At 40.8% G+C, this 25,343-nt stretch overlaps 1 protein-coding gene and 1 pseudogene across 2 annotated transcripts in view; one reads left to right on the top strand and one right to left on the bottom strand.

Annotated features, from left to right (window-relative positions):
- The first annotated feature begins 402 nt into the window (after window positions 1-402).
- On the top strand, window positions 403-1,251 carry LOC110295542 (heterogeneous nuclear ribonucleoprotein A1-like; annotated as a pseudogene).
- Window positions 1,252-2,812: 1,561 nt separating this feature from the next.
- Daw1 (dynein assembly factor with WD repeats 1) overlaps window positions 2,813-25,343 on the bottom strand; it is a 70,004-nt gene continuing 47,473 nt past the window's right edge. For both annotated transcript variants that reach the window (XM_021166469.2, XM_021166479.2), the window contains exons 7-13: window positions 22,652-22,759; window positions 20,124-20,230; window positions 15,555-15,657; window positions 14,690-14,804; window positions 7,264-7,340; window positions 3,928-4,090; window positions 2,813-3,143 (exon numbers count right to left, since the gene is read on the bottom strand). In XM_021166469.2, coding sequence (XP_021022128.1) covers window positions 3,109-3,143; window positions 3,928-4,090; window positions 7,264-7,340; window positions 14,690-14,804; window positions 15,555-15,657; window positions 20,124-20,230; window positions 22,652-22,759 — 708 coding nt within the window. In that variant the 3' untranslated portion in view covers window positions 2,813-3,108. The remainder of the gene's footprint in view (window positions 3,144-3,927; window positions 4,091-7,263; window positions 7,341-14,689; window positions 14,805-15,554; window positions 15,658-20,123; window positions 20,231-22,651; window positions 22,760-25,343) is intronic.

Raw genomic sequence — 25,343 nt, 5'->3', positions numbered from 1 at the left:
AGCCTTTGGCCAAAGATCAATGTGTTTACTGTAAAGAAAAAGGGCACTGAGCAAGAGACTGCCCCAAGAAGAAGAAGAGGGGAAACAGTGGCTCTCTGAAGCTAGAAGAGACTGTGTTTCATATTCCCCCACAGAGCAGTTCAAGACAACTTGGAGAGATCCTGGGCACTGTGGGGTTTTGCAGATTGTGGATTACAGGTTTTGCTGAATTAGTGGCCCCACTTTATCCCCTCACAAGAGATAAACAGCCCTTCATATGGGGAAATAAAGAACAAGCCTTTGATGCCATTAAGACTGCCCTAATGTCGGCTCCAGCTTTGGGCCCCCCGGATGTGACTAAGCTTTTCCATTTGGAGTGAGAACAAAGGTATTGCTAACAAAGACTCCCATAACCCTGCCATCATGTCTAAATTAGAATCTCCCAAGGAGCGGGAACAGCTATGGAAACTCTTCATCAGATGGCTGAGCTTCAAAACAACCAACGAGAGTCTGAGGAGCCTTTTCGAGCAATGAGGAGCACTGACTGACTGTGTGGTAATAAGAGAACAGCAAGAGATCCAGGGGCTTTGGTTTTGTCACATACACCACTGTGAAAAAGATCTTTGTTGGCAGTATTAAAGAAGACACTGAAGAACATCACCTATGGGAATATTTTGAGCAGTATGGGAAGATTGAAGTGATAGAAATTATGTCTGCCAGAGGCAGTGGAAAAAAGAGGGGCTTTGCTTTTGTCACCGTTGAAGACCATGACTCTGTGGATAAGATTGTTACTCAGAAATACCATACTGTGAATGGCCACAACTGTGAAGTAAGAAAGGCTCTGTCAAAGCAAGAGATGGCTAGTGCTTCATCCTGCCAGAGAGGTAGCAGTAGAGCTGGAAACTTTGGTGGTGGTCGTGGAGGTGGTTTTGGTGGCAATGAAAATTTTGGTTGAGGAGGGAAGTTCAGTGGTCGTGGTGGCTTTGGTGGCAGCTGTGGTGGTGGTGGATATGGTGGCAGTGGGGATGGCTATAATGGATTTGCCAATGATGGAAGCAATTTTGGAGGTGGTGGAAGCTACAATGATTTTGGCAATTATAACAACCAGTCTTCAAATTTTGTACTGATGAAGGGAGGAAACTTTGGAGGCAGGCGCTCTGACCCTTATGTTGGTGGAGGCCAGAACTTTGCTAAACCACAGAACCAAGGTGGCTATGGCGGTTCCAGCAGCAGCAGTAGAGCAGTAGCTATAGAAGTGGCAGGAGGTTCTAATTACAGCCAAGAAACAAAGCTTAGCAGGAGAGAAGTGACAGGGAAGCTACAGGTTACAACAGATTTGTGAACTCAGCCAAGCACAGTGGTGGCAGGGCCTAGCTGCTACAAAGAAGACATATTTTAGACAATACTCATGTGTGTGGGAAAAACCTCCAGGACTGTATTTATGACTAATTGTATAACAGGTTATTTTAGTTTCTGTACTGTGGAAAGAGTAAAGCATTCCAACAAAATGTTTTACCGTAGACCTTTTTCACCCATGCTGTTGATTGCTAAATGTAATAGTCTGATCATGACGCTGAATAAATGTCTTTAAAATTAAGTGTGTCTATATTCTAGCCAGATCCCATCTTTGGATGTGATCCTTTGCTAGAGGAGCCATGTTGCCAGATTAAAATTCCTCTATAGGTTTATAAGACATTGAACATCTACTAACTACACATTGGCTGACTCTTTTGAATAGTGTAACAAAATAATATCATCATATGACTGCCCTAGTTCACTTTTTCTGTTTTTGTAATAAAACAATGACCCAACCAATGTCGGTGAGATTAGAGTCTATTTGGCTTATACTTCCAGATCATAGGCTGTCGCTGAGGAATTGTCAGGGCAGAAACTCAAGACAGAAACTTGGAGCAGCAATCAACAGAGGAATGCTTGCTCCCTCTTGCTTGCTCAGCTACCTTTATAGAACTGAGAACCTGATGCCCGGTGATGACATGACCAACAGTGGACTGGATCCTTCTACATGAATTAACAACTCAGATGCTACACAGACATGCCAATAAACCAATCCAACAGAAGCAATTCCCCATATGGGGTTCTCCCTTCCCAAATGTGTCAACTTGACAGTTAGAGCTAACTATAACTCATGATCTAAAGGCAAAATAGAATCATAAGTATGTGTCTACTTCTTTAAGGTCGTAAAAGTAGCTGCCACAATGGAGGAAAAAAGTCCCTTTATTAAAGTGATTAAAGTGTTGGAGAAAGAGTATCTGCATGCAGTAACTAAAACTGGATCTTTAAATGTATGTGTATGTATTATGAGTGTGTGTATGCATCTGCCTATGTATATGTATGTCACATACATGCAAATTACTACAGAAGACAGAAGAAGGGATCAGGTTCCCTGGAACTAGAGTCACAATCCATTGTGAGCTGCCTAATATGGGTGCTGGAAAATAAACCTGGGTCTTCCAACTATTCTTAACTGCTGAGCCATCTTGCCAGCACCCCAAGATAATTTTAATATTTTAGCAACTATTTTCTCTTATACTTCGAGATTTTGTTAATTTACCAATCTGATTATCTGCTCGTTAACACATCCTTAGAGACCAAAAAAAAAAAAAAAGCTACCTACATGTATTCTATTCCACTTTCAATGCAGAATATTTTTGCTGGTGAGAACCATTTTATTCTTTGTTCTCTTACCATCCAAATATGATGAAACACATAGTCATAAGAAATTTTGTCTAAAAACTTTATTGAAGAAAAACTGTAACATCAGCCTTCAGGTACAATCTAGAAGATTCTAGAATGGAGAAGAAGTACTGTTAAGGCACTCTGACTTCATTTGTCAGTATCCTGGTGCTATTGAAACACAAAACACAACAGAAACAATTAGTGATATTTAACACATATTATGCCTGCTCCTGCCAATAACCCTTAGATAATGTCAGAAAATGATGAAGGCTCATTGGTTTTCATGGTCATGTCTGTGAGGTGAAAAACAGGCTGTTCCGTGGATAAGTTGCATGAAAAGAGGAGGCAGAGGAAATAGGCTCACTTGATCTCTGGAGTTCAAGTTCTTGATCACTGTTGCCAACAGCCCTGCTCCACAGCAGAGCCCTTGGGTCAACGCCATATCCTGCAGGAGTTGTCCTTGCTGCCTGAGGAAACAAATTGCATGATCATTTTTCCCTTATCTAACAGGTGGACTTTCTCCTGGTCACTCAGCCAAGTGTGAAATGTGAGGCTTTCCAAATGATGACCAGGAAGTCATGCAATTGCTGAATTGCTGAAAACATTCAATCCATATTCTTTTCCCTACATGTTAGCACTTTAGCAAACAAACAAACAAACAAAAATCCAAGAAAAAAATTCAAATTAACAATACATATCTTCAGGACTATAAAACCATCTGTGGAAAATGATGGTCCTGACTTATTTTGGTTATTGGCATACACTACCATCAGCTGGGCAGTAACCATTAGGTCCATGGATGGCTAGAGTAACTAGCTAGGCAGGTTTCTAAAAGGCTACCTTACCTAGAGCAACAGAATTAAAAGTCGGAAAAGCTTACTATCAGTGGCAGAACACACTCTTGTGAATGCTGGTGCAACTAGGGGATAACACGGTGGCTAAAACCTCCAATCCTACCACTGGGAGGCTATTGAAGAAGGATTCCTGCAAGTCTGAGGCCAGTCTGCACTGCATAGCCAGCTAAGGCCATCCAGGGGTACATATCAAGACTCTGTTTCAAAACACAGTTTTAATAATGCCAAAAAAAGGTAAATTCAGTAATGACAGTAAAATGAAATTCCAAGATAAACCAAGTACCATGGAAAACTGAGCCAAGGTCAACTGTGAACTCTTTTTAGCATCCTTCTAAAATTCTAGTAGCTGTCTTTAAAGGAAACCCAGGTAGGTGCTTGATGGGTATTCCTCCCATACCTGTAATGACTATATTCCCTTTATAGTTGAAAGCACATGAAAATATTTCATCAGTGTGCCCCTCAAGGACCTGGAGGCACTGGCCAGTCTGAACATCCCAGATTCTGGCTGTCTTATCAGAGCTGCCCGTCAGGAGCCGGTTTCCTTGGGGATTGAAAGAGATCTGCAAAGTAGCAAAAGAGATGATAAGAGGTTGAGTCTGGGTTAACAACAGAGTTCCATCATCAGAAGGAGGGCTGAGCACACACCTTCAATTTGAGCTAGAATTTATTTTTAGAACAGTTTCTTCCTGGTGGGAAAAATATAGGGACTAGTGTCTGAAAGTTGAAACTTAGATGCTAATGTTTTACTTTCTCTCCTCTCTCTCTCTCTCTCTCTCTCTCTCTCTCTCTCTCTCTCTCTCTCTCTCTCTCTCTCTCTCTCTCTCATAAAAGACCAAAACACCTGTATACTTTGAGTGTTCCTCAACAGTTTCTTCCCAAAGACTCAATGGTTTTCTCCTCAGCCATGAGACTGGCAAAACCAGTTGGTAGATGAAGAGAAAGCAGACTAGATCTGTAATATCCAATGTCACCTCTGCAACACAATGTTCTGTCACTCTGTCCTCCATCTCTGCCACAGAAAGAGCAGATTCCCAGGGCAGGGCTGCAAGAGGATTTTCATCCTTTAACACTCAAAATGCATCACTTTCAGATAATACATTTGGATACTTTCTGAGGGCCAGGCATTCTTCTTCAGTATTCAAGTGGCAGAGGGACCTGCTGCTGGCCCTTGTATTCCTCTGGTAAGTCTCAGTTAGAGACCCTCTATATTTATCACTAGACAATGAGTGGAGCGGCTTCCACTGGAGATGAAGGTATGAGGAGGGTAGAGAGCTGTGTCTACCAAATGCCTAGCACAGGAGAAGCTCTCAAAAGTCATCCCGTTGAAACTCACTGAGACATACACAAAATCAGCATAGGACTGATTGGAAATAGGAAGTGGACCCACAAGAGAGGAAGCAGGACAGGAGAGGGGAGTGGGGATAGATATGGTTGCAATACATTATACACATGTAAGAAGATGTCACGATAAATCTACTATTGCACATACTGAATATAACCTGACCTGACGTTTTAAGTGTTCCATGAATTAATAAATGAAATACTAAATGTTTTAAGTTTGTGCTCCTTATAAATATTATCATACAGTAATTTAATGAGCAATCTATTCCAATTTTCCTTATTGTCACATGGTCACAAAACAAGCATGTACTCACTAGGGAGAAATATCCATCATGATGGTGGCTCCTTAGCTAGACACTCGGGGACATGGCCCAGGCTCCCCTTCCATGCCCTACCTCCCACATCCTCCTGCCACCCCCTTATCTGTCAGTCCATGAAGTGGTCAGTAGCACCCAATGGCATAGATACCAGCCCTTACCATTGGGCAAGGGCCAGCAGCAACAGGGACAAAAGATGGAGGGATGGGAAGATACATGGGCAATGTTGGAATCTGACTATAACCTTTGGAGTTCAGAAGTAATCACATTGTTATTTCATAAAGAAGGGACAGATAAGAGCTCACCTATAAAACTATTTGGGCTGATCTGGGAAGCAAGAGCCCCCAGTCCCAGCATACTCTGCGGACATAAACAAACATCATGTCCTGTGAGGATTCTAAAACCTGTTCAATAAAACCCTAAGATAAAGCCTTGGAGTTTCAAAATGGGTTATTTTATACTTTGTTAAATATTTCGAAACATCACTCCCTCCATTATATCTAATGCACAGATCCCCGGGGGCACCATATGCTCTTTTGCATAATACAAACTTGAATGTTTACTAGAGCTACAGAAAAGCACTTTACAAACTCCTTAAATTGCTGAGTTGGGTATTTTCAGCTAATTAAATATTAGCTGATTTTGAAAAGAATACTGTTTTATGCTTTTTAAGTGTTTAGACAATTTTTTTCCTGAGTCAGACAGGACATGCTTTAAAATAAAGGCTTAGATGGTTGAGTTTTAGAGCAGGATAATATAATTAAAGAGATTTAGTATCTCAGTCCCAATACATCTGCTGGGGAGTGGGGGAGGTAAGGTTGCTTGAGACAGGGAACCATTTTGAGCCAAGGATGAACTCCTGATCCTTCTGTCTCTACCTCCAAGGGGCTGCAATTACAAGCATATGTCACCAGGCCCAGCTAACACCTCTCAGATGTAAAGATTCTAGGTTCTATGTCACCACCACTAGGTGTAGCTCCACTCTCTATGAAGTAAATGAGCTTGTTGGTATTGTGAAAGGAAGATTAACTGAAATTCGTGGATTCATAAGTCAACTGTGCATAGGTGAAGTCTAACCTGATTCATTCACAGCTTTGTTGTCCAACAGGAAGCCCACCATTGGAAATAGATGGAGGAAAGACAGTGAGCAGATAGGAATTTATGTAATGGTAAACATTTAATGCTACTTTTGAGAGACCAGCTCTTTTGGGTTCAGACTCCATCTTAGAGAACCTGGCCTACTGTTGACCTCAAGTTAACTAATAGACCAGTCCCTAGCACCAGTTTCGAGGTTACCCCTGAAGAAGACCTGTATCTAACACAAGTTTCTAGTTTACCCACCAAGACTTGCGTCTAGCACCAGTTTTCAGGATACTCCCCAACAAATCTGCACCGCCAGGTTACAAGCCTGCCCCTAGCACTTCACTACCTAACAACCACCAATCAGTAGAAAAGCAGAAGTTGAGTTTAGGGTTTGGCTCCCAGGACCAGCCAATTATGTTAAAGGCTATAATGGCTAACCCAATCAGATGTGCACCAGGCTAGATACCCCCTTCTTGCCTCTATAAATACCTGCTTAAAATTAGACATGGGGTTACACCCTCCTGTCCTGTTGTGTCAGTGACTATGGTGTGGCCCAGGCTCAAACGTGTAAATAAAGATGCACTAATGTGATTGTATCAGAATCAGCTCCTGGGTGGTCTTTGGAGTTCATGAATGCTCCCTGGCATAACACTTTAAGTGGAAATTCATCTTAAAATGATGATAAAATAGAGACATGACATAAAAAACCTCCAATGATGTGCCTTCTCGGCCATTCACACTGAATACCATTTTCAACTCAACAAGGGCTCATCTGCATATCATTCTGTCCACTTCACTTGGCTTTATTTGTGTTCTCTCTACCTCAATCCATTTAACTGTCAGAAACATTACTTCACTGCCTGACCCATATTAATATGTTGGATATTTTGAAGGTACACCGTGATATGTTAGCTCAGAGGGTTAATTTGTAATCTCTACTATCATAATTTTTTTGTAGTAAACACACTGCTTTAAATGAGATGGTAAGTCACCTTTGAGATTTCTCCTTCATGGCCTTCCAGTTTGGTTACGCACTTTCTTGTGGTTGCATTGTAAACTCTGGCCGTTCCTTTTGGAGAGAGATGGGAATATACATTAGTTGATCTGAATTGCAGAACTTCATGATACCTAAAAGTCTATCCTCTAACAAAAGAGCTCTGGACTGTTTGTTCTTCCTATGTCAAGAGCCATACTCAACCCTCTAAATGCAGAAGAGGCTGGACATGACTTGCTCTCTGTCTCTTACATTGTTGGAAGAGATCATGGGCTCCCAAATATAAGAAGGGGTGATATATGAAATAAGAAAAGAAGGTGAAGTAGATAAAATGATTTTAAATGCCATCTTTGAATTGGTATGATTACAAACATAAAACATACAGGTAGGATGGTTCACAACCCAGTAAGACCAGTTTCCCCAGAAATGTGGGACAACTTAAAAAGCAAGGCTAGGACCTGAAATTAAGTATGTGATACCCAGATTCCCCATGATGTCATAGCTATGTACAAGACAGGATGAGAATGAACTTAGAAACCAGATTGCTAAGTCCACATGCCACCTCCATAACTTCCTAAGGCTGTGTCCTGACACAAAAGTAGCTACTTTAGTCTCTCTCAGCCCTGAAGTGGGGACAGCAATTATACCAGCCTCTGTTAATTACCTTTTGTTGTGCAATAAACTATTTGGAGATACATACATGAGATAAATAAATATCATCTCAATGCTTCTTAGGAATCAGAAGAGGTTATAGAATGCTCCGAAAGAAGAAGAGATTATTCTGAAACAATGCTTTGTAGAACAATGAAAGAACAGAATTGATAGTGGAATAAACAGCAGGTAGCAAGGAACTAAAAACTAGAATTGAACGTTAGTAAACTCTTCACACACACTCACTCCCAGCCTGCTGATCCGCCAGCCCTGTCCCCAGCTGCTGCGTGACTTCCAATATTCTATGCAATCTAACATTTTATAGAATAAATATGTATGAAGGATTATGTCCTGTATTGCTTCCTATAACATAACTTCAGGGGAACTATGTTGAATTATCCACAGTAAGATAAGATACAACATAAAATCAGAGAAAGAGAGAGAGAGGTTTCAAGGGCATGATGTAGGTGCCAGTGTACATTATGTGTGCTTATCAGGAAAGAGGAAAATTATGTAGCATTTTACATGATTCTAAAAACTGTGACCTAGGATAGAGCTTGTCATCATGCATGTAGACAGAGGCAGCTATACTGAAATACAAGCTAGTACAGTAGTGAGGTGAAGTATCATACAACTTTATAAAATGTCACCAAGGACAGGACCCAGCCTAGGCCACCGATGTTTACTATGGGTATGCCATATTGTATAGAGTCATACATTCTCAAGGATATGCTTTTCATTGTCTATGGTAGCTTAAGAAGATGGTTTAAGCACTTGTTTTATTTTTAATTATATATATTTGTCTGTTTCTGTGTAGATAGGTACCATGGGTAAGTGAAAAATGGAAAAGCATATTGTATCCAATGGAATTGAAGGTGTGGTTAGTTGTCGGTCACCCAACATGATTGCTGAGAACCAAATTTAGGTCCATGAGAGCAGCAAGCACTCTTAGACACTAAGCCATCTCAGCAGCCCATCTTATGCAGATTCTAAAGTGATAAAAAGGATATGCTACTGAGCCACATGTAACATCACTAACTAGTGCAGCACAGTGAGGTAGCAGACAAGATGTGAAACACATTATACATAGAAAGTGTAGCCTCACTGAGGCTTCAAGGACATGGCACAGTTAGTACAGTGTTACATATGATCTCCGGGAAGGAAAAAACAGTCATTTTGTTGCATAATATATGGTACCAGAAGCTGTCACTGAAATAACTTATCCACATGTGTGGTTATACATTGTATTGTATGACAGAATGCATGAAGGAAAGTGTCACTCATATTCATGGCATTACATATGCTTGAAAGAAATGCCATGACTTATTGAAGAATCAGAGTTGGATGTGGTGCTCAGACGTCACCTTCATGAGATGGTAAAGACATATACTTTATAAAATGTCAGCATACAGAGCATCAGAATAAACTCAGTAAAAAGCTGTGGGATGTTTCACCCCACTACTTTCAAAGTTCAAACTACGGTATAGTCAGTGAGACTGTCTAAATATGGTGTAATGCCAGAAATGGGCTTTAGGAGAGAAGAAGAAACAGTATGATGTAATATGGGAACCCTAGGGATATGGAATTTATATAATATATAAAGGTATTAAAGGTATAATACAGAAAAGAGAAAGCATGGTACCTAGATAAATAGATAAAACAAACATAGTATCATATTGCATTTATCCAAAAAGGCCAGAAACTCATAGTATATACTATACATGGTCATATATTATACATAGCATATGCTTGAAATAAGAAGATGAAGTAGATAAAACTGTGTGTGCATATATATGTATGTGTGTGTGTGTGTGTGTATACACACATATATATACTATACATACATAGCAAGGCACCACACATGACACATACATGCTTACATATGTTACTCATTAATCAGAAGATGGCATAGATATTATACATTTTAATACAGTGTCATAGAAGATACATATATAATACTTTTATCGTAAGTGGATATAAAGGATATGTAACATATGAAATTCCACCAATGTGTTTTTTAAAGGAGATGATAAGATAGTATCTCAAGTCATATTCAAGGCATTGGATCTAACATAAGATATCATAATTCCTGGGACATAGGAAGATCAGACAGACACAAAGAATCACCAGATAATAATTTGGGATATGGAAACACAATCTAGTACCATATGTGGCCATCAAAAAGATAACAGAGACAGGGCATGACACCCACCCATGGTCTTTCTGAATATCAGGCACATACAGTGAAGAATTCTGTGTGCTGATAAAGGATATAACACAATATAATATGAGGCCTGGCTATAAAAGGAATGTCAAAAGCACAGTACATAAGCATAAGGAATGATTCATCTTAGTATACCAAGCATCAGAAAGATGATATTGGCCCAGTAAACACTAATTTGTTTTTGTTTGATTGATTGGTTGGTTGGTTGGTTGACTGGCTTTTTGAGATAGGGTCTCACTATGTAGTCATGGCTATTCTGGAAGTCACTATGTTAAACCAGGCTGGCCTGGAACTCACAGCAATCTGCCTGCCTCTGAGCTCTTTCTCTACCTCCTGCTCACAACAACCTTTGTTCAAAGTTATAGAACTATATTATGAAAAGTGATATTTCAATGGGTGATTTTATGATATTTATTTTATTCATACAGATTTCTAAACTTACACGGTATGGTAGTATTAAGTGAAGATGGGTCCTGTGAGACTTAAGACTTTATTATTAACTAAGGAAGGAATATGACCACCAACCGAGGAGGACAGAGAAGCAGGTAAAGAACTAAAATCATTTCAAAAGACAGCAATTGATTAACTTTTCTTTCCTGTTAACAATATTTTCTTTATACCATAGTATAGAGGACTGTGAAGCCTTAGCCAAAAAAATAGAGAGAGATCACAAATAGAGTTCAGGAGAGGCTCACTCATGTGGCTCCCACCCCACTCCAACTGGGGAAATGAAATGTCACATTGATTGGGTATGGGAAGCAATGAGCTCGCACTTCCACTTACTCCACATACGGAAGCTATTACAGTAAAATTTAAAAGCAAAAGCTAGAAAATATGTTACAAATCACAAACTATATTACTATATATTACATCTTGCTGCACATAACAAGTTCCCCAAGGTTTGTGGGGTTAAAGATGTTTTTATGAGTTAATATTTACTGTATGAAGAACTCAGGAGGGGCTTTGCTAGGTAAGGGTTTTTTTTTTTTTTTTTTGCTGGGATTAAAACAGTGTGCCACCATGCCCAGCTGAAATATGACTTTTATGGTTACCCAAAAGAAGAAGAAAGTACATAGTGACATCACATATGATGTTTAAGTTCATGATTAATACATAGGGTAGAATATATGGATATTGAAAATCATATAATATCATCATCCATCATTATGAAAAAGGGTGAAAGTAGAGTTTCCAGGCCTGCAAAGCTTTTGGAGATGTGAATGGCAAGGCATTACAGATTTGTCACAATAGGTCATAGTAAGACCATGCCATAACATAAAATATAAATATAAGGCACACTGTTTTATCATATGTTCTGTCATGTATCTGGAGTAGACATCATTCTGTGACACCAGGGAGTTTTAACCATACATAGAAAATTTACACATGGCTATCAAAGAGGAAAGATAGTCAGATTTCAGTGCCACATGTAGTATTTTAAAGTGTATAACTACAGTGTGACATAATGTATAGTTGTCATACATGTTATCTACAGAATGTAATCATGCATAATTATAGGTGATTATGAAGATATACATTGTCATATAATTGGGAAGTGGGTGACATTATTAATACAGCATTGTGTATGATATTCAAGGAGATTACACAAGCATTGTGTATAGCTGATACAGTCAGTGCAATAATAAACCCAGGTGCAAAAGAGATGGTACATATATAGTATATTACCATTATTCAATGGATAGTGTGACATTGAGATTATCTATACCAAGCACAGAGTAAGACACTGTCAATATAGATAATATATTTATATAGCAATCCTTATATACTTAGCCATATATAGAGTATGATTTTGGTAGTAGATAGACACACATACATACACTCTACGGGAACATATAGAATAAAATATTATCAGTAAACATCATGTAGTTTTATATATATATGTGTGTGTGTATGTATGTATATATGTATATGTGCATATGTATATATACATATGCATCAGGGATGGAAAGATGGCTCAGCAGTTAAGAGCACTGACTGATCTTCCAAAGGTCCTGAATTCAAATCCCGGCAACCACATGGTGGTTCCTGTAGCTGCCTGCAGCCACACTAACTGGGTTCCTGAGTGGGAGGCCAGAGCTGTATGGGAGAGAACGGCGAGAGGAATAACGAGAGTAAGACAGATTTCCTATCAAGGCCCTACAGCTTTCCTCTCTCTTTACTGCTTGTAAGATTTAAGTCTGCCAGCCGGGCGTGGTGGTGCATGCCTTTAATCCCAGCACTCAGGAGGCAGAAGCAGGCGGATTTCTGAGTTCGAGGCCAGCCTGGTCTACAAAGTCAGTTCCAGGACAGCCAGGGCTATACAGAGAAACCCTGTCTCAAAAAAAAAAAAAAAAAAAAAAAAAAAGGTTTAAGTCTGCCAGTCTGCCTATGATGGTAATTCTTAGAGCAGCAATTCTCAGCTTGGTTTTGGTGGTATAGTTCAGGAGCAGGTGTGTGATAGATGAGTGCTGTACAACTAAGGCACAGCCTTTGCCCTATGCCTTTTATTTAACAAGTAGACAGGGTGGAGCTTTTCTAGTTTAGGATTATAATGAGTGACAGTTGGCAAATACATGCAATGTCAGAACAAGGCTCTTATAAGCTAAAACTTTTTGCCTTGATAAAATAAGATTTCAGTAAGACTAATAGATTTTCCAGGCTACTGAACAAAAATGTGGCCTTCTAGCCTCCCTTTTCCTACGAATGATATCTTATTTTCTCATGCTAAGATTCTGCTACAGCTTGTGCAGGTCATCTCCCTCGGAACTATCAGGACCTTGACATGAAAAACCTCTGTTAAGAATCATGAGGACAAGTCTTTTAAAAATTGTAGTTGTATAGGATATTAGATGAAAACTACTTCAGTTATGAACTTTAAGATGATAATATATTCTCAGATATAGTACAGAAGAGACACTACACAAATTATGACCAAAAGTTATGATAGAAAAGAGCTTTTGACTGAAGTAGAGAAAAAGTATAAAAACATACAAAAGGAAAACAAGTTGGAAGTAAAGGAACAGACAGGGTCACTGGGCTTTAGTCACACCCAGGTTTCTTTGAGCTTCCAAAAGCTTTTCTTTCGTGGTTCACAATCATCCATAATGAAATCTGATGCCCTCTTCTGGGGTGTCTGAAGACAACTATAGTGTACTTAAATAAATAAATCTTTAGGCCAGAGTGAGTGGGGCTAGAGCAAGTGGGACTGGAGCCAGTGAGACCAGAGGGAACAGGCTGGAGAGAGCTGTCTGAACACAGCTACAGTGTACTTACATAGAATAAATAAATAAATCATATAGAGTAAGAAATTGACAGTAGACCTCATGTGTATATGTATATATGTGTGCATGTGTGTATTGCAAGCATCATAAGGTAGATAAACATGGCAAGTAACCTTACATAAATTTCAAGAATTTTAAATTTTTACTGTAGTGTCAGAGGTGTTTTTTTAACATATGACTCTTGACATACTGTGGCATAGACATGCTCACCCAGAAAATATGGCTGACATTGTGGATTCTTGTGACTGATTATCAGTGAGATGACAATGTCCTATCATTTGTGGCTAGGACAGAAGGGGCATGAATTCACATGTAACATTCTTAGATGTCATTCATATAGTCTGAGGACTATGGGTGGTGTTCAAGAAGACAAAACACAGAGTGATACCACATGTAGGCATTTGTGTGACTGTTCAGTGTAAAGCACTCAATCGTATAGCACCATTTGTAGTTAACAAGTAGCATTACATGGTGACCAGATCAATGGTACAAAATCAAAATGAGAACTTGGGGTTTCAAAAACATGAATAGTCATCATATGATGTTCTATTTGCCTATGAACAAGGTAATGAAAGCGTGCTATAAAATATGTTTTTCACAAGAATTTGACATGCATGGTGAAACAGCATATTATTTATAAGGAAATAATACAGTTTATTATAATAATAGCAATAGTGGCCAAGTTGATAATTCCAACAGAATCAAGTATTGTACACAATCTTGTACACAAAGAGATGATTGTGAACATGGCACTATTATGCATGGAAAACATCAAAGTCTGCACAGACATGTGTGACTCCATCAAGGAGGTGACAGTCAATGCAAAACATTACATGTGACTCTCAAGAGCTCAACATGGATCCAGGATTTGTGACACAGTCAGCAATGCCCACTATGCAGAGACCGAGGCAGGAAGATCACAAGGTCAGGCCATCGGGGATACAGAGTAAGTTCAAGTCCAATCTGGCCGAGTTACAAAGATCCTAGCTCAAAAAAAAAAAACAAAAAACAAACAAAAAACAAAACTGATGGGATATAACTCTGTGGGAAAGTCTTGCTGACCTCACACTAAACTCTATATTCAATCTCCTAATAGCACACATAGGAAAACCATGTGTCATGGACACACTGTGGTTACATACATGAAGTTAAGGCACATGTTTTGGCCACAGCAGGCTCTTGGGCAGATGGAGCATGGTATAGAGTCAGGCACATTTCCAAAGAAACATGACTCCTCCATAGCTTTCATGTGTCAAATGATGACTTACCATCGGCAGAAGCTGTTGCGATAAGTTTCCCAGTGTAATCAAAGCAGCTGTCTAGGATCTCATCATCATGGCCTGTTAAGGTTGCTACGTATTTCCCACTCGTAGCATCCCACAACTGAAATTAGGAGAAATAGAAATCACCAACTAAGCAACTGAACTCCTCTGCAGAGTGGGAGAGACACGCAGTGATCTTCAATACAAGTGAGTCTTGCCAAACAACTGTGTTGGAAAAGACACACATAATTCTCTCTCATCAGTTCATTCCACTGTATGACCTAAGACCACAGACAATCATCTGGTCACAGAAAAATCATAGCAGACATTTAGATTTTTCTACAATATTAAGGAAATAAAAAAACATCCCAAGTGATATTGCTTCAGGCACCAGCATGATGGAATCTAACAAATATGAGGAGGGCCTTGATCCTAAACTATGAGGACAGAAAATTAAAAATACGCCATGAGATTGAAGGTTTTATGTATAAAATTGAGTGGCAGGTGGTTTCAACCTCTCAGTAATTACTTTTGAAGTTAAGAGGCTCAATAACAGGAAGAAACTTATTTGAGGTTTCTTGAGGGCTATGCAATGAAATGCATACAAAATAAACAGTGGGACACTGGGTAAAATTAATGTGGCTTTTCAAACAAGACCGTTACTGCTTTTCATGCAGTTAAAATCATTTTATCACTTCATGTTTCCTTCAAACTATGGAAACTGGAAACAAAATAAAAGTTAGAAATTATTATTTATAAATTAATGTTTAACTGTATGCCCTCTTGGAAGTCTGTTAGTTATTTTGATGAATACCTGACACAGTATAGAGGATAGAGACACCTTACAAAGCAAGGCTGACTCTGAGCTCACCATGCAGGTCTTGTCCATGGAGCCTGTTAGTATTAGAGAGCAATCCCAATTGAACAGGGCACTGCTGATCTCAGCACAGTGACCAATTAAAGTGTGCACCTTCCTGCAAGACAGAAATCGTCACCACTGGTAAAAGATGTCGTCCTGGTTTCACTTTTGCTGTTACAAACCACCCTGAAGAAAATACTATAAGAGAAGGGCTTTATTCACTCATTCCAGGTGATGGCCTGTCATCTAAGGGAAGCCAATGACTCAAAGAGCTGGCCATGTCTGTAAGGGAAGCAAGCACAGCCCACACCCCATGACACCCACTTGTTTCTGCTTTAGCTCAGATGCTTTCTTCATTCTTAAACCAGCTAGGGACCACCCCAGGAAAGGATGCTGCTCACATGCAGGGTGGATCTTCCCACCTTAATTAACAATCAACACAATCTCCCACAGGAGTGCCCACAGGCCACCCTTATCTGAATAATTCCTCAGAATCTCCCTTCCCAGGTGACTCTAGGTCAAGGTCAACTTGTGGATATCGAACCTTTTGGTAATCCTCTACCTCCAAAAATATTTATGGTACAATTCATAACAGTAGCAAATTATAGTTACAAAGTAACCATGAAAATAATTTTGTGCTTGGGGTCACCACAAATCAAGGAACTGTATTAAAGGGTCATAGCATTGGGAAGGTTGAGAAGCACTGCTCTACGTCAGGTTAACAATAAAAACTACCATGGATGTTTTTACTACAGCATATGCACATATGGTCAAGCCCAGTTGTGTGAACTAAATTTTAGTATTTACAAAATTACATTTTTGGTAATGAAGCGAAAACAGCTCTGCTATTACTCGAAAGGAGAACACTAATTTCCATAAAGCTATACAAAAGTTTTAAGCAATCAAAGATATTGTGACTGGAGAGATGGCTCAACACTTAAGAGCACTCACTGTCTCCAGAAGATCCATGCTGAGTTTCCAGCAACCATGTCAACTAACATTCACCTGCAACCAGTTCCAGGAGATCTCAGAGATCCAGATCTCTCTGGACTTCCTGGGCCCAGACAGGCATGGGCTGGCTGCACATGGTATGAATGCAAAAGAAACCCATATACATAAAGCTTTGCTTTAAGAGGTAATATGACTATGTCTGACTTAATTCAGTCCCAGACAGTTTTCTGGTTTGATCTGTAACATATTGTATCATGTGTTCATATGGGGCACACACATCACAGTGTACCCCATAAAATTGTACAATTATCACATATCACATATAACTTTGAAAAGCAGTGTTTGAGATGGAGATGTGAACTAGTCTGTTTTCATCATTTAACAGATTATAATGCTTTGAACTATCACATTATACATATAAATATGTACTGTTAAAATAAAAATTTGATGTGTTCTGGAGGGTTGCCCCAACCTCCTATTTCCCGAGGTTGCCTGTTTCCATTCTTCCTGCTGACCTTCAGGGCTTCAGTCCTTTTCCCACACCCAATACAAGATCAGATTCCCCTTTTACCCCCAATTCCCCCCTATCCACTTTCTTTCCAAGGTCCCTCCCTCCCTCCCCATCTGTGATTGCTTTCTTCTCTCTCCCAAGTGGGAACTGAGGTGCCCTCACTTGGGCACTTCAGCTTGTTGACCTTTTTGAGTTGTGTGGACTGTATCTTGAGAATTATGTACCTTTTTTTTTTTTTGGCTAATATCCACTTATTAGTGAGTACATACCATGCATGTCTTTTTGGGTCTGAGTTACCTCACTCAGGACAGTATTTTCTAGTTCCATCCATTTGCCTGCAAACGTCAGGATGTCCTCATTCTTAATAGCTGAGTAGTATTCCATTGTGTAAATGAACCATATTTTCTGTATCCATTCTTCTATTGTAGGACATCTAGCTTGTTTCCAGCTTCTAGCTATCACAAATAAGGCCGCTATGAACATAGTGGAAAACGTGCTCCTATGGCATGGTGGGGCATCTTTTGGGTGTATTACCAAGAATGGTATAGCTGGGTCTTCAGGTAGATTTATTGCCAATTTTCTGAGGAACCTCCAGATTGATTTCCAGAGTGGTTGTACCAGTTTGCAATCACACCAGCAGTGGAAGAGTGTTCCTCTTTCTCCACATCCTCTCCAACACCTGAGGTTTTGATCTTAGCCATTCTGATTGGTGTAAGGTGGACTTTCAAGGTCATTTTGATTTGCATTTCTCTGAGCACTAAGGACTTTGAACATTCTTTGGGTGCTTCTCAGCCATTCAAGATTCCTCAGTTGTGATTCTCAGTTTAATTCTATACCCCATTTTTTGATTGGGTTGTTTGGGTTTTTTTTTGTGATTAACTTCTTGAGTTCTTTATATATTTTGGATATTAGCCCTGTATTGGATGTGGGGTTAGTGAAGTTTTTTTTCCCAATCTGTAGGTTATCGATTTGTCTTATTGGCTAAGTCTTTTGCCTTAGAGAAGCTTTCCAGTTTCATGAAGTCCCATTTATCAGTTATTGATCTTAGAGCCTGAGCCACTGGAATTCTGTTTAGGAAATTTCCCCCTGTGCCAATGAGTTCAAGACTCTTTCCCACTTTCTCTTCTATTAAATTCCGTGTATCTGGTTTTATGTTGAGGTCCTTGATCCTCCAAAATGCATCAGAGACCTGGGAGGTGAGAGATTCTCAGGACTCAAATGGAGGGATCTTAGATGAAATGCCTCACAGTAGGGAGAGGAAACTTATAGAGCTCTCCTCCAGCAGGAAGACAGGACATCAAGTGAGGGTTGAGGTTGCCATCCCATAGTCACATCTCTGACCCATAATTGTTCCTGTCTGAAAGAATTACAGGGATGGAAATGGAGAGAAGCCTGAGGAAAAGAAGGTCCAGTGACAGGCCCAAAGTGAGATCCAGCTCAAAGGGAGGTCCCAAGGCCTGACACTATTTCTGAGGCTATGGAGCGCTCACACACACACACACACACACACACACACACACACACAAACAAACAAAAAAAATCAAAAACCCTATGATGACTGCCCTCCAAAACACCCAACAAGCAGCTGAAAGAGTTAGATGCAGATATTTCTACCAAACCAATGGACAGAAGCAGCTGACCCCTATTGATGAATTATGGAAGGCTGAAAGAAGCTGAGAAGAGATTTTCTGTAGGAGGGCCAGCAGTCTCAATCTGGACCCTCAAGATCTCTCAAAACTGGACCACCAAACAGGCAGCATACACCAGCTGATATGAGGCCCCCAAAACACATACATTAGAGGACTTCTGGGTTTGTGTTTATTCAGAGATGATACACTGAACCCTCAAGAGACTGGAAGCCCCAGGGATTTTAGAGGTCAGGTAGGGTGGGGGTGGGAACATCCACGTGGAGACACGGGGTTGGTAGGAGCTATGGGATGTGTAACAGTGATAAAATATGGAGTGTAAAAACTAAAAAAAAATTTTAAAAAGATTTTAAAAATTCAAAAAATAAAAATAAAAAATTGAAACTATAACTTAAAGTAACATTTTATAAAGGAATGGGTAATGATTCATAAAGGCATTCTAAAACTCTTGAAATGGTCATAAAATCAATGATTAAAGCTAGGAAAGCAACTCAAATGGCAGAGTGCTGGTTTCCATAGTGTGAAGAACACTCCAGGATTAACCCCCAGAGGCTGGAGTCAGGGGCAGCAGCACAAAACTAGATTCCCAACATTCAGGAGGTGGAGGAAGGAGGATCAGACATTCAAGGTCACCTGCAGCCTCAGACAGAGTTGGTTTGGAGGCCAGCCTGAGCTATTTCAGACTCTGACTCCAAAAGGAATTAATTAGCTAACTAATTCATGGATGAAGGAAAACACGTGAGTGGGTCCCACAGACCCATGGGCACTCAGGAGCTGTGCATCAAATGGTTGAAAGCCCCATCCTCCCCTCATGCCTTGTTCAATATCTCTTGGATGGTAGCACTGGTAGTGAATCCCTCTATCAAAATTCGGAGTCCAAGAGGTGAGTTTTCCAATGCAAATATGCTAATTTAGCTAACTTGTCAATAAAGTAAAGCCAACAACCATTAGAAAGGAAATTGAAGTTCTTGGGCTAAATTAAGTTTGGGAAATTAGCTATGAGTTTTAATTCATGATATTCAGCTTTAGCATAATAAGATGTCACTGAAACTTGATTATAAAGTACATGTGACTAATAACAGCTACATAACCAGGCTCTTTATAACATTCTCCTCTATGTTGCTGCCTTGTATTGGGAAATCACTTATTTTGTTTATCAGAAATACACTAAAGAATCAACTATGGGAACTGGAGAGATTGTTCATGGGTAAGGCCACTTGCTGTTCTTGCCAAGAACCCAGTTCGGTTCCTCAGACCTACATGCTGGCTTTCAACTATGACAGTACCAGACAAATTGTGGTGCTCATACATACATGCAGGCAAATTACTAAAACACATTAAAGAAGTAATAATAAACCATGAGTTATACTCCTTCAGAATTTCAACCATGACCAGCTTGAGCAAGGCTCAGCTAATGCATAACACAAAACCTTCCTAACCACTGACACAGGTGGAAAGTATCTAGAAAATTACCTTCCAGTACTAGCATCCCATACTACAACTGTGTGGTCAAAGGACCCTGTGATGATTCTGTCTCCTGAGGTGTCAAACGACAAGGAAATGATTTCTGCCAAATGACCCTGGAAAAAAGAACAGATACAGTCATCTACATGTGTAGATAAGAGCACATAAATGAAGAGTACTTATGTAGTAGATAAGAGTATAGTATCATCTAAAAGATGGTAGAGAAGAGAGAGCTACAGAGAGCAACAGGAAATCCTGCTGGACTGGACTGGACTGGACTGGACTGGACTGGACTGGACTGGACTGGACTGGGCTGGGCTGAGCTGGGCTGGGCTGGGCTGAGCTGGGCTGGGAGGGACTGCACACGTGCACCACTTTCTCTGCAAGGTGACAAGAAAGTTGAGAGAACAGAATTCTGTGACATTTGCAGAGTAAATCAGCAAAGCTCGTTGCCTTGCACACTTCAATCAGGTTCATTGCAGAACAATGAACAAAGATGTAGGGCAGGACTGGGTTGTTTTATAAACAAAAGAATACGTTTGGGGAAACTAGAAGGTGTCTTTTACATTGTCTTGGAAAGAGTTAAACAGCCATTTTCATACAGACATGATAATAAGTGGTGGGCAAGAGACAAGAGTAGATGGGACAATCTAGTGACTTTAAAAAGGAAGAGACTCCTGTGATGGTGTGACGTGGAACTGGTCAATGGTAGGCAGTGACCATGACTGTCAGTGATCTGAGTCTCCCTCTTCACAAGCTGGTCCTGAGGACCCCACTGCACGGACATCATACGAATAAGTTCCTCCTACACCCAAATCTGAGAGTCTGGAAAGGAGATCTCATTTAGGGTACGCACTGCACTTTCCTAATCATTTCAGTCAATACAATTACTTTTATTTCTATTAGTTTTCTTTTATTTTGCTTTTGCACTATAGCCTTGGACACACAATCTTCCCGTCTCAACCTCTGAACTGCTAGGATCTTTCTTTCTCTCTTTCTCACTCCCTCTCCATCTCCTCTCCCTCTTCTCCCCCTCCTTCTCCCTCTTCCCCTTCTCCCTTCCCCTTTCTTTTTTCTGCCAATGTCTGTGTGTGTGTGTGTGTGTGTGTGTGTGTGTGTGTGTGTGTGTCTGTGTCTGTGTGTCTCTGTGTCTCTGTGTCTCTGTGTCTGTGTGGTATGTGTATATAAAGTGTGCATGCAAGTATGTGTGTGGTGCACATATATGTGCACATGTATGTGGGTGCACTTACCTATGGAGACCTCTGTGGAGGCCAGGGGTTAATTTCATATATATTTTCTCATTGCTATCCAACTTAGTACTTATAAGACAGTCTGACATAGAACTGTTAGACTAGGTCGGCTGGCCAGCAAGTGCACGAGACCCATCTGACTCTACACATCTGTAACCTGCTATACACCAGACATGTGCTTGAATGTAAGGAATCCAACCCCACTGTCCAGTGCTTACTCAGAAGGCCTTTACCCACCTTGATAGCTCCTCGACCTTTGATTATATTTTTAGATAATAAAATAATGTAAAAGCACGTTTACAAATGGACTAGCGGCCAAGCTGAAGCAGAGCTGAGCACACGGGTGCTTTCCATCAGCAGATGGGTGCGCATGTGCAGAGAAGAACTCAGTCTGCCAAGCAGGGGAAGCAGAACCAGCAGGAGAAAAAATACATTGAAACCACAGACACAATGAAACTCCATGTTCCTGAGAGAAAGGGCAATCAGGAAGCTCTGCTCCATACTGACATTAATGCTGCTGGAGCCTCAGATTGTAAAAAGAAAAGCTGTCGAAACAACTTTTAAGATATTTTTTTCTTTTCTTGCTTTAGTATTCTTTTAGTATTCTTTTAGTATTCTTGGAGAAAGTATCCTGTTTGTATTTGCTTGGTTTGAGTTTTTAAAATTCACTTATACTTTTAAAAGGACAAGGAGGGCAGAGCCCCCATCCGATGGTTCCCACTCCTTAGAATAGGGAGTTAACTTATTTCAGTTGTGGCCACTTGGCCTGGGTGGGATGAAGAGGAGAGTGACAGGTCCATCGAAGGTGTCACCACACCAGCGATATGGTGGTAACAAGCAAGACTGAAACCCACGGGCATCCTCTCTGTGGGTCATGCCCTGTGGCCTTTGTGCTCCCAGTTCCTTACCCTGCTTGTTCAATGTAGCCCAGAATTCTAAGCTCAGCATGAAAGGGAAGAAAGAGAATGAATAATCTCAGAAGGAATTTTCTGGAATGGCTTTGCAATTCTGCAACTTCCAAACACAGCTCCTACCCATTCTCTTTCAGCCAGATAGAGGAGGGGTGCTAAGATTATGTGATTTACATAATTAAAAAATACAAAACCTCTTTGGTTTCTCCAGCACTTTCACCTGATTCTGTCCCAGTGTTCAGCAAGCCAGCAGTAACATCTCCCACAGTTTAAAAGCCAGTGGCTCAAAAACTTCTTCTCACATAGCCTCCATTTTATAGCAAAACTCAACTAATAATTAGCACAAACGATGGGCTTATCAATGATACAGACATACGGTTAGAGTGACCACTTCCTCTCCATTCTGAATGTCCCATAATTTGGCTGTCGTATCCATACTTCCAGTAGCAACCACTGTGCTTTGAGGGTTGAATGATAAACATACCTACAACACAAAAAATAAAAACAAAACAAACAAACAAAACAGGGAATCCTTTGGAATCCTGACTCTTTGGACACATAATTATGCATGAAGACTCTTGATATTCCCGTAGCAGATTTAGCAGATTTAGCTTTAGTATGTTCTGTGCGACCACACTAAGCCATCAACAGTGAGAAACCTGTTATCTCCAGGTAGATGCCTGGGCAATCTCCTCCTAAGGAGGGGCCTTATTCTTCCTGTGCTACCTGCTCTGACACAGGCTCCCTTCACAGTTTGCAGAACACAGAATGAGAGCCGAAGCACAGCCCATCTCCTGCAGGTCTCAAGCTCTCTGTGTCCTTGCAGCTGTGATCACGGTCCTTCTGAGAATGCTTTCTGGTAGTTTTCTGTGGCTTTTGGCTCACCTTGTCAATTCCATATTCTGGGTGGCCTTCCTGGAGGCAGTCCTTCCAGTACCTCCAGACTCATTCCCTTGATCTTCCCATTAGCAACTGTGCCTATGGCTACATCTTCATCACCAAGTAGTCCATCTCTAGTTAAAATGCCTGAGTACTTTCATCCGGCTTCCTCCATTGCCGTCCCTTCCTTGACCCAGGTATACCATCCATTTCCCTGATCCTCTGCCTTGTCTCCTGGTCTATCGTTACCATTCAACTGATCATGCTGGAAGCATCAACACCTTCAGTATGCTCAACACTGTTACTCTTGATCTATAAAGTGCACTCTTCATGCAAATGTCAACTCTATCCAGCAAGAGCTTTCGGTCATCTACCCTCTCTGCCTCATCAACCAACCACAGGAGCTAGGAACAGTATATTAGAGACTGGCAAAGTTACTCTAAGGGCCTTCTTTCTTAAATCTGGGGACCCATGTTATTAATGTACCACCTTCCTGTCCTTGTGGTGTGGTAGAACAGTGACAAAAGATGCTTATTACATGGTACCTTTCCTCAGTCTCTCTAATGCTCAAAAGTCATGTGACCTCCTCTTAGGCACAGAATTAAGGAAGGGCACTGACAATGACATAAACTCCCAAACAAGGAATGACCTTGGATTCCCCCTACCTAATTACTCAAATCTATGTGGTAACCAAGTACCTCTCTCTCTGCTTCATTAACACTTCTCCCTGCCCCATCTGCCTTAGGACAGCCTTCATCATTGGATCACTTGGATAGCAGTAAGATCCCCAACTACTTCAGGTCTTACCTGCCTCCCAATTCTCCTTTATAATTTTAAAATACTACTACTACAATAATAATAATAACCTCAAAGAACCAAGTCTGCCATAACTCTCTCAGCTAGAAAGCCTCAAAGACATAGCATTCATTATTCACAAGATAAAGCCCAGAGACCCTAGTATGTCATGTAAGTCCCCTTAGGTCCACCACATGACTTTTGCCTGCCTTTTCTGCTCCTTCACTTCCACTTAATATTCTGCAGTGCTCAGAATCAACCCGTTGTGATGCTGCTGAGCAAACACTTTACCAACTGAGCCATTTCACTAGCTCTTCATAGGAGGTTAGTGGGATCTATTTGATGTTGTTGAGTATGGAATTGTATTACTGTCATAATAGAAACCATATGCAAAAGAAAATGGTTTCCAAATTCTAAGGGACTGTGGTGACACAGCTGTTCTCTAAAGGAAAAAATCGTGTCTTTCTTCAACTTTGGCCAACTTACTTTCCCTGATTGTGCCTCAAGACCAAATTTGCTCTTTAGGACCAAATGTAAGCTAACACACATCAAGGGCAACACTCATTGAGAGCAACAGGAAGTGGCACTGTGGAGGAGTAGGCACAGCATTCAGAGTCTACACAGAACCTTAAACCCACGCAGCAGGCTCTCGGTGAATGAATGTGTTGTGACGCTGAAGGAGGGTGACGGTGACAACCAAGTTTGTTCCTAATCCAAGCAGCCTGTTTATTCTCCAGGGTCATCATGTGTTCCACAGGTGTCATTATCTCACTGTCATAAGGGTGGATACAGATGACAAGGGCATCCCCATATGAAGAAATACTTCTTTAGAGTTTTAGACAATGTGTACAAGTCTGAATCCTCTCAAAATGTCCCCCGTGCTACTGTGATGACCTCATCAACTCTCATTGAGACAATTCTCTATCAATAAACTAATGAAAATCAGAGAGCATGGCTGCCCATCAAGCTTATATCCCAATCACGTGTTTCATGGCTACTAAGTCAATGAACGCTCTACTGTAACCATATCTTCAGTACTGTTCTGCAATGGATGATACATGCAGACTCAAAGTACTGAGTCAAAGCTTAAATATTCAACATAAAAATGACCTCCACGCTGCTGAGGCAGCACCCTTTTGGGGCCGCAGACATCCGGCACCCTCCCAGCCGGAGGACAGTGACCTGCCTTGCAGGGAGCGCCATCTTGGCTCCGGGACTCCGCCGAACTTAGTCTGTACAGGTCAGAGTGAGGACCACAGAGGCAGACAGCTTCTGGGACAGGCGGGAGCCACAGAGCCGCTGAGGCAGCACCCTTTTGGGGCCGCAGACATCCAGCACCCTCCCAGCTGGAGGACAGTGACCTGCCCTGCAGGGAGCACCATCTTGGCTCCAGG

This window comes from Mus caroli, unplaced genomic scaffold, assembly GCF_978045245.1.
Source record: "Mus caroli unplaced genomic scaffold, Mus_caroli_1 scaffold_1, whole genome shotgun sequence".
NCBI classification, from domain to species: domain Eukaryota; kingdom Metazoa; phylum Chordata; class Mammalia; order Rodentia; family Muridae; genus Mus; species Mus caroli.
This window is presented reverse-complemented; position numbering and strand designations above follow the sequence as displayed.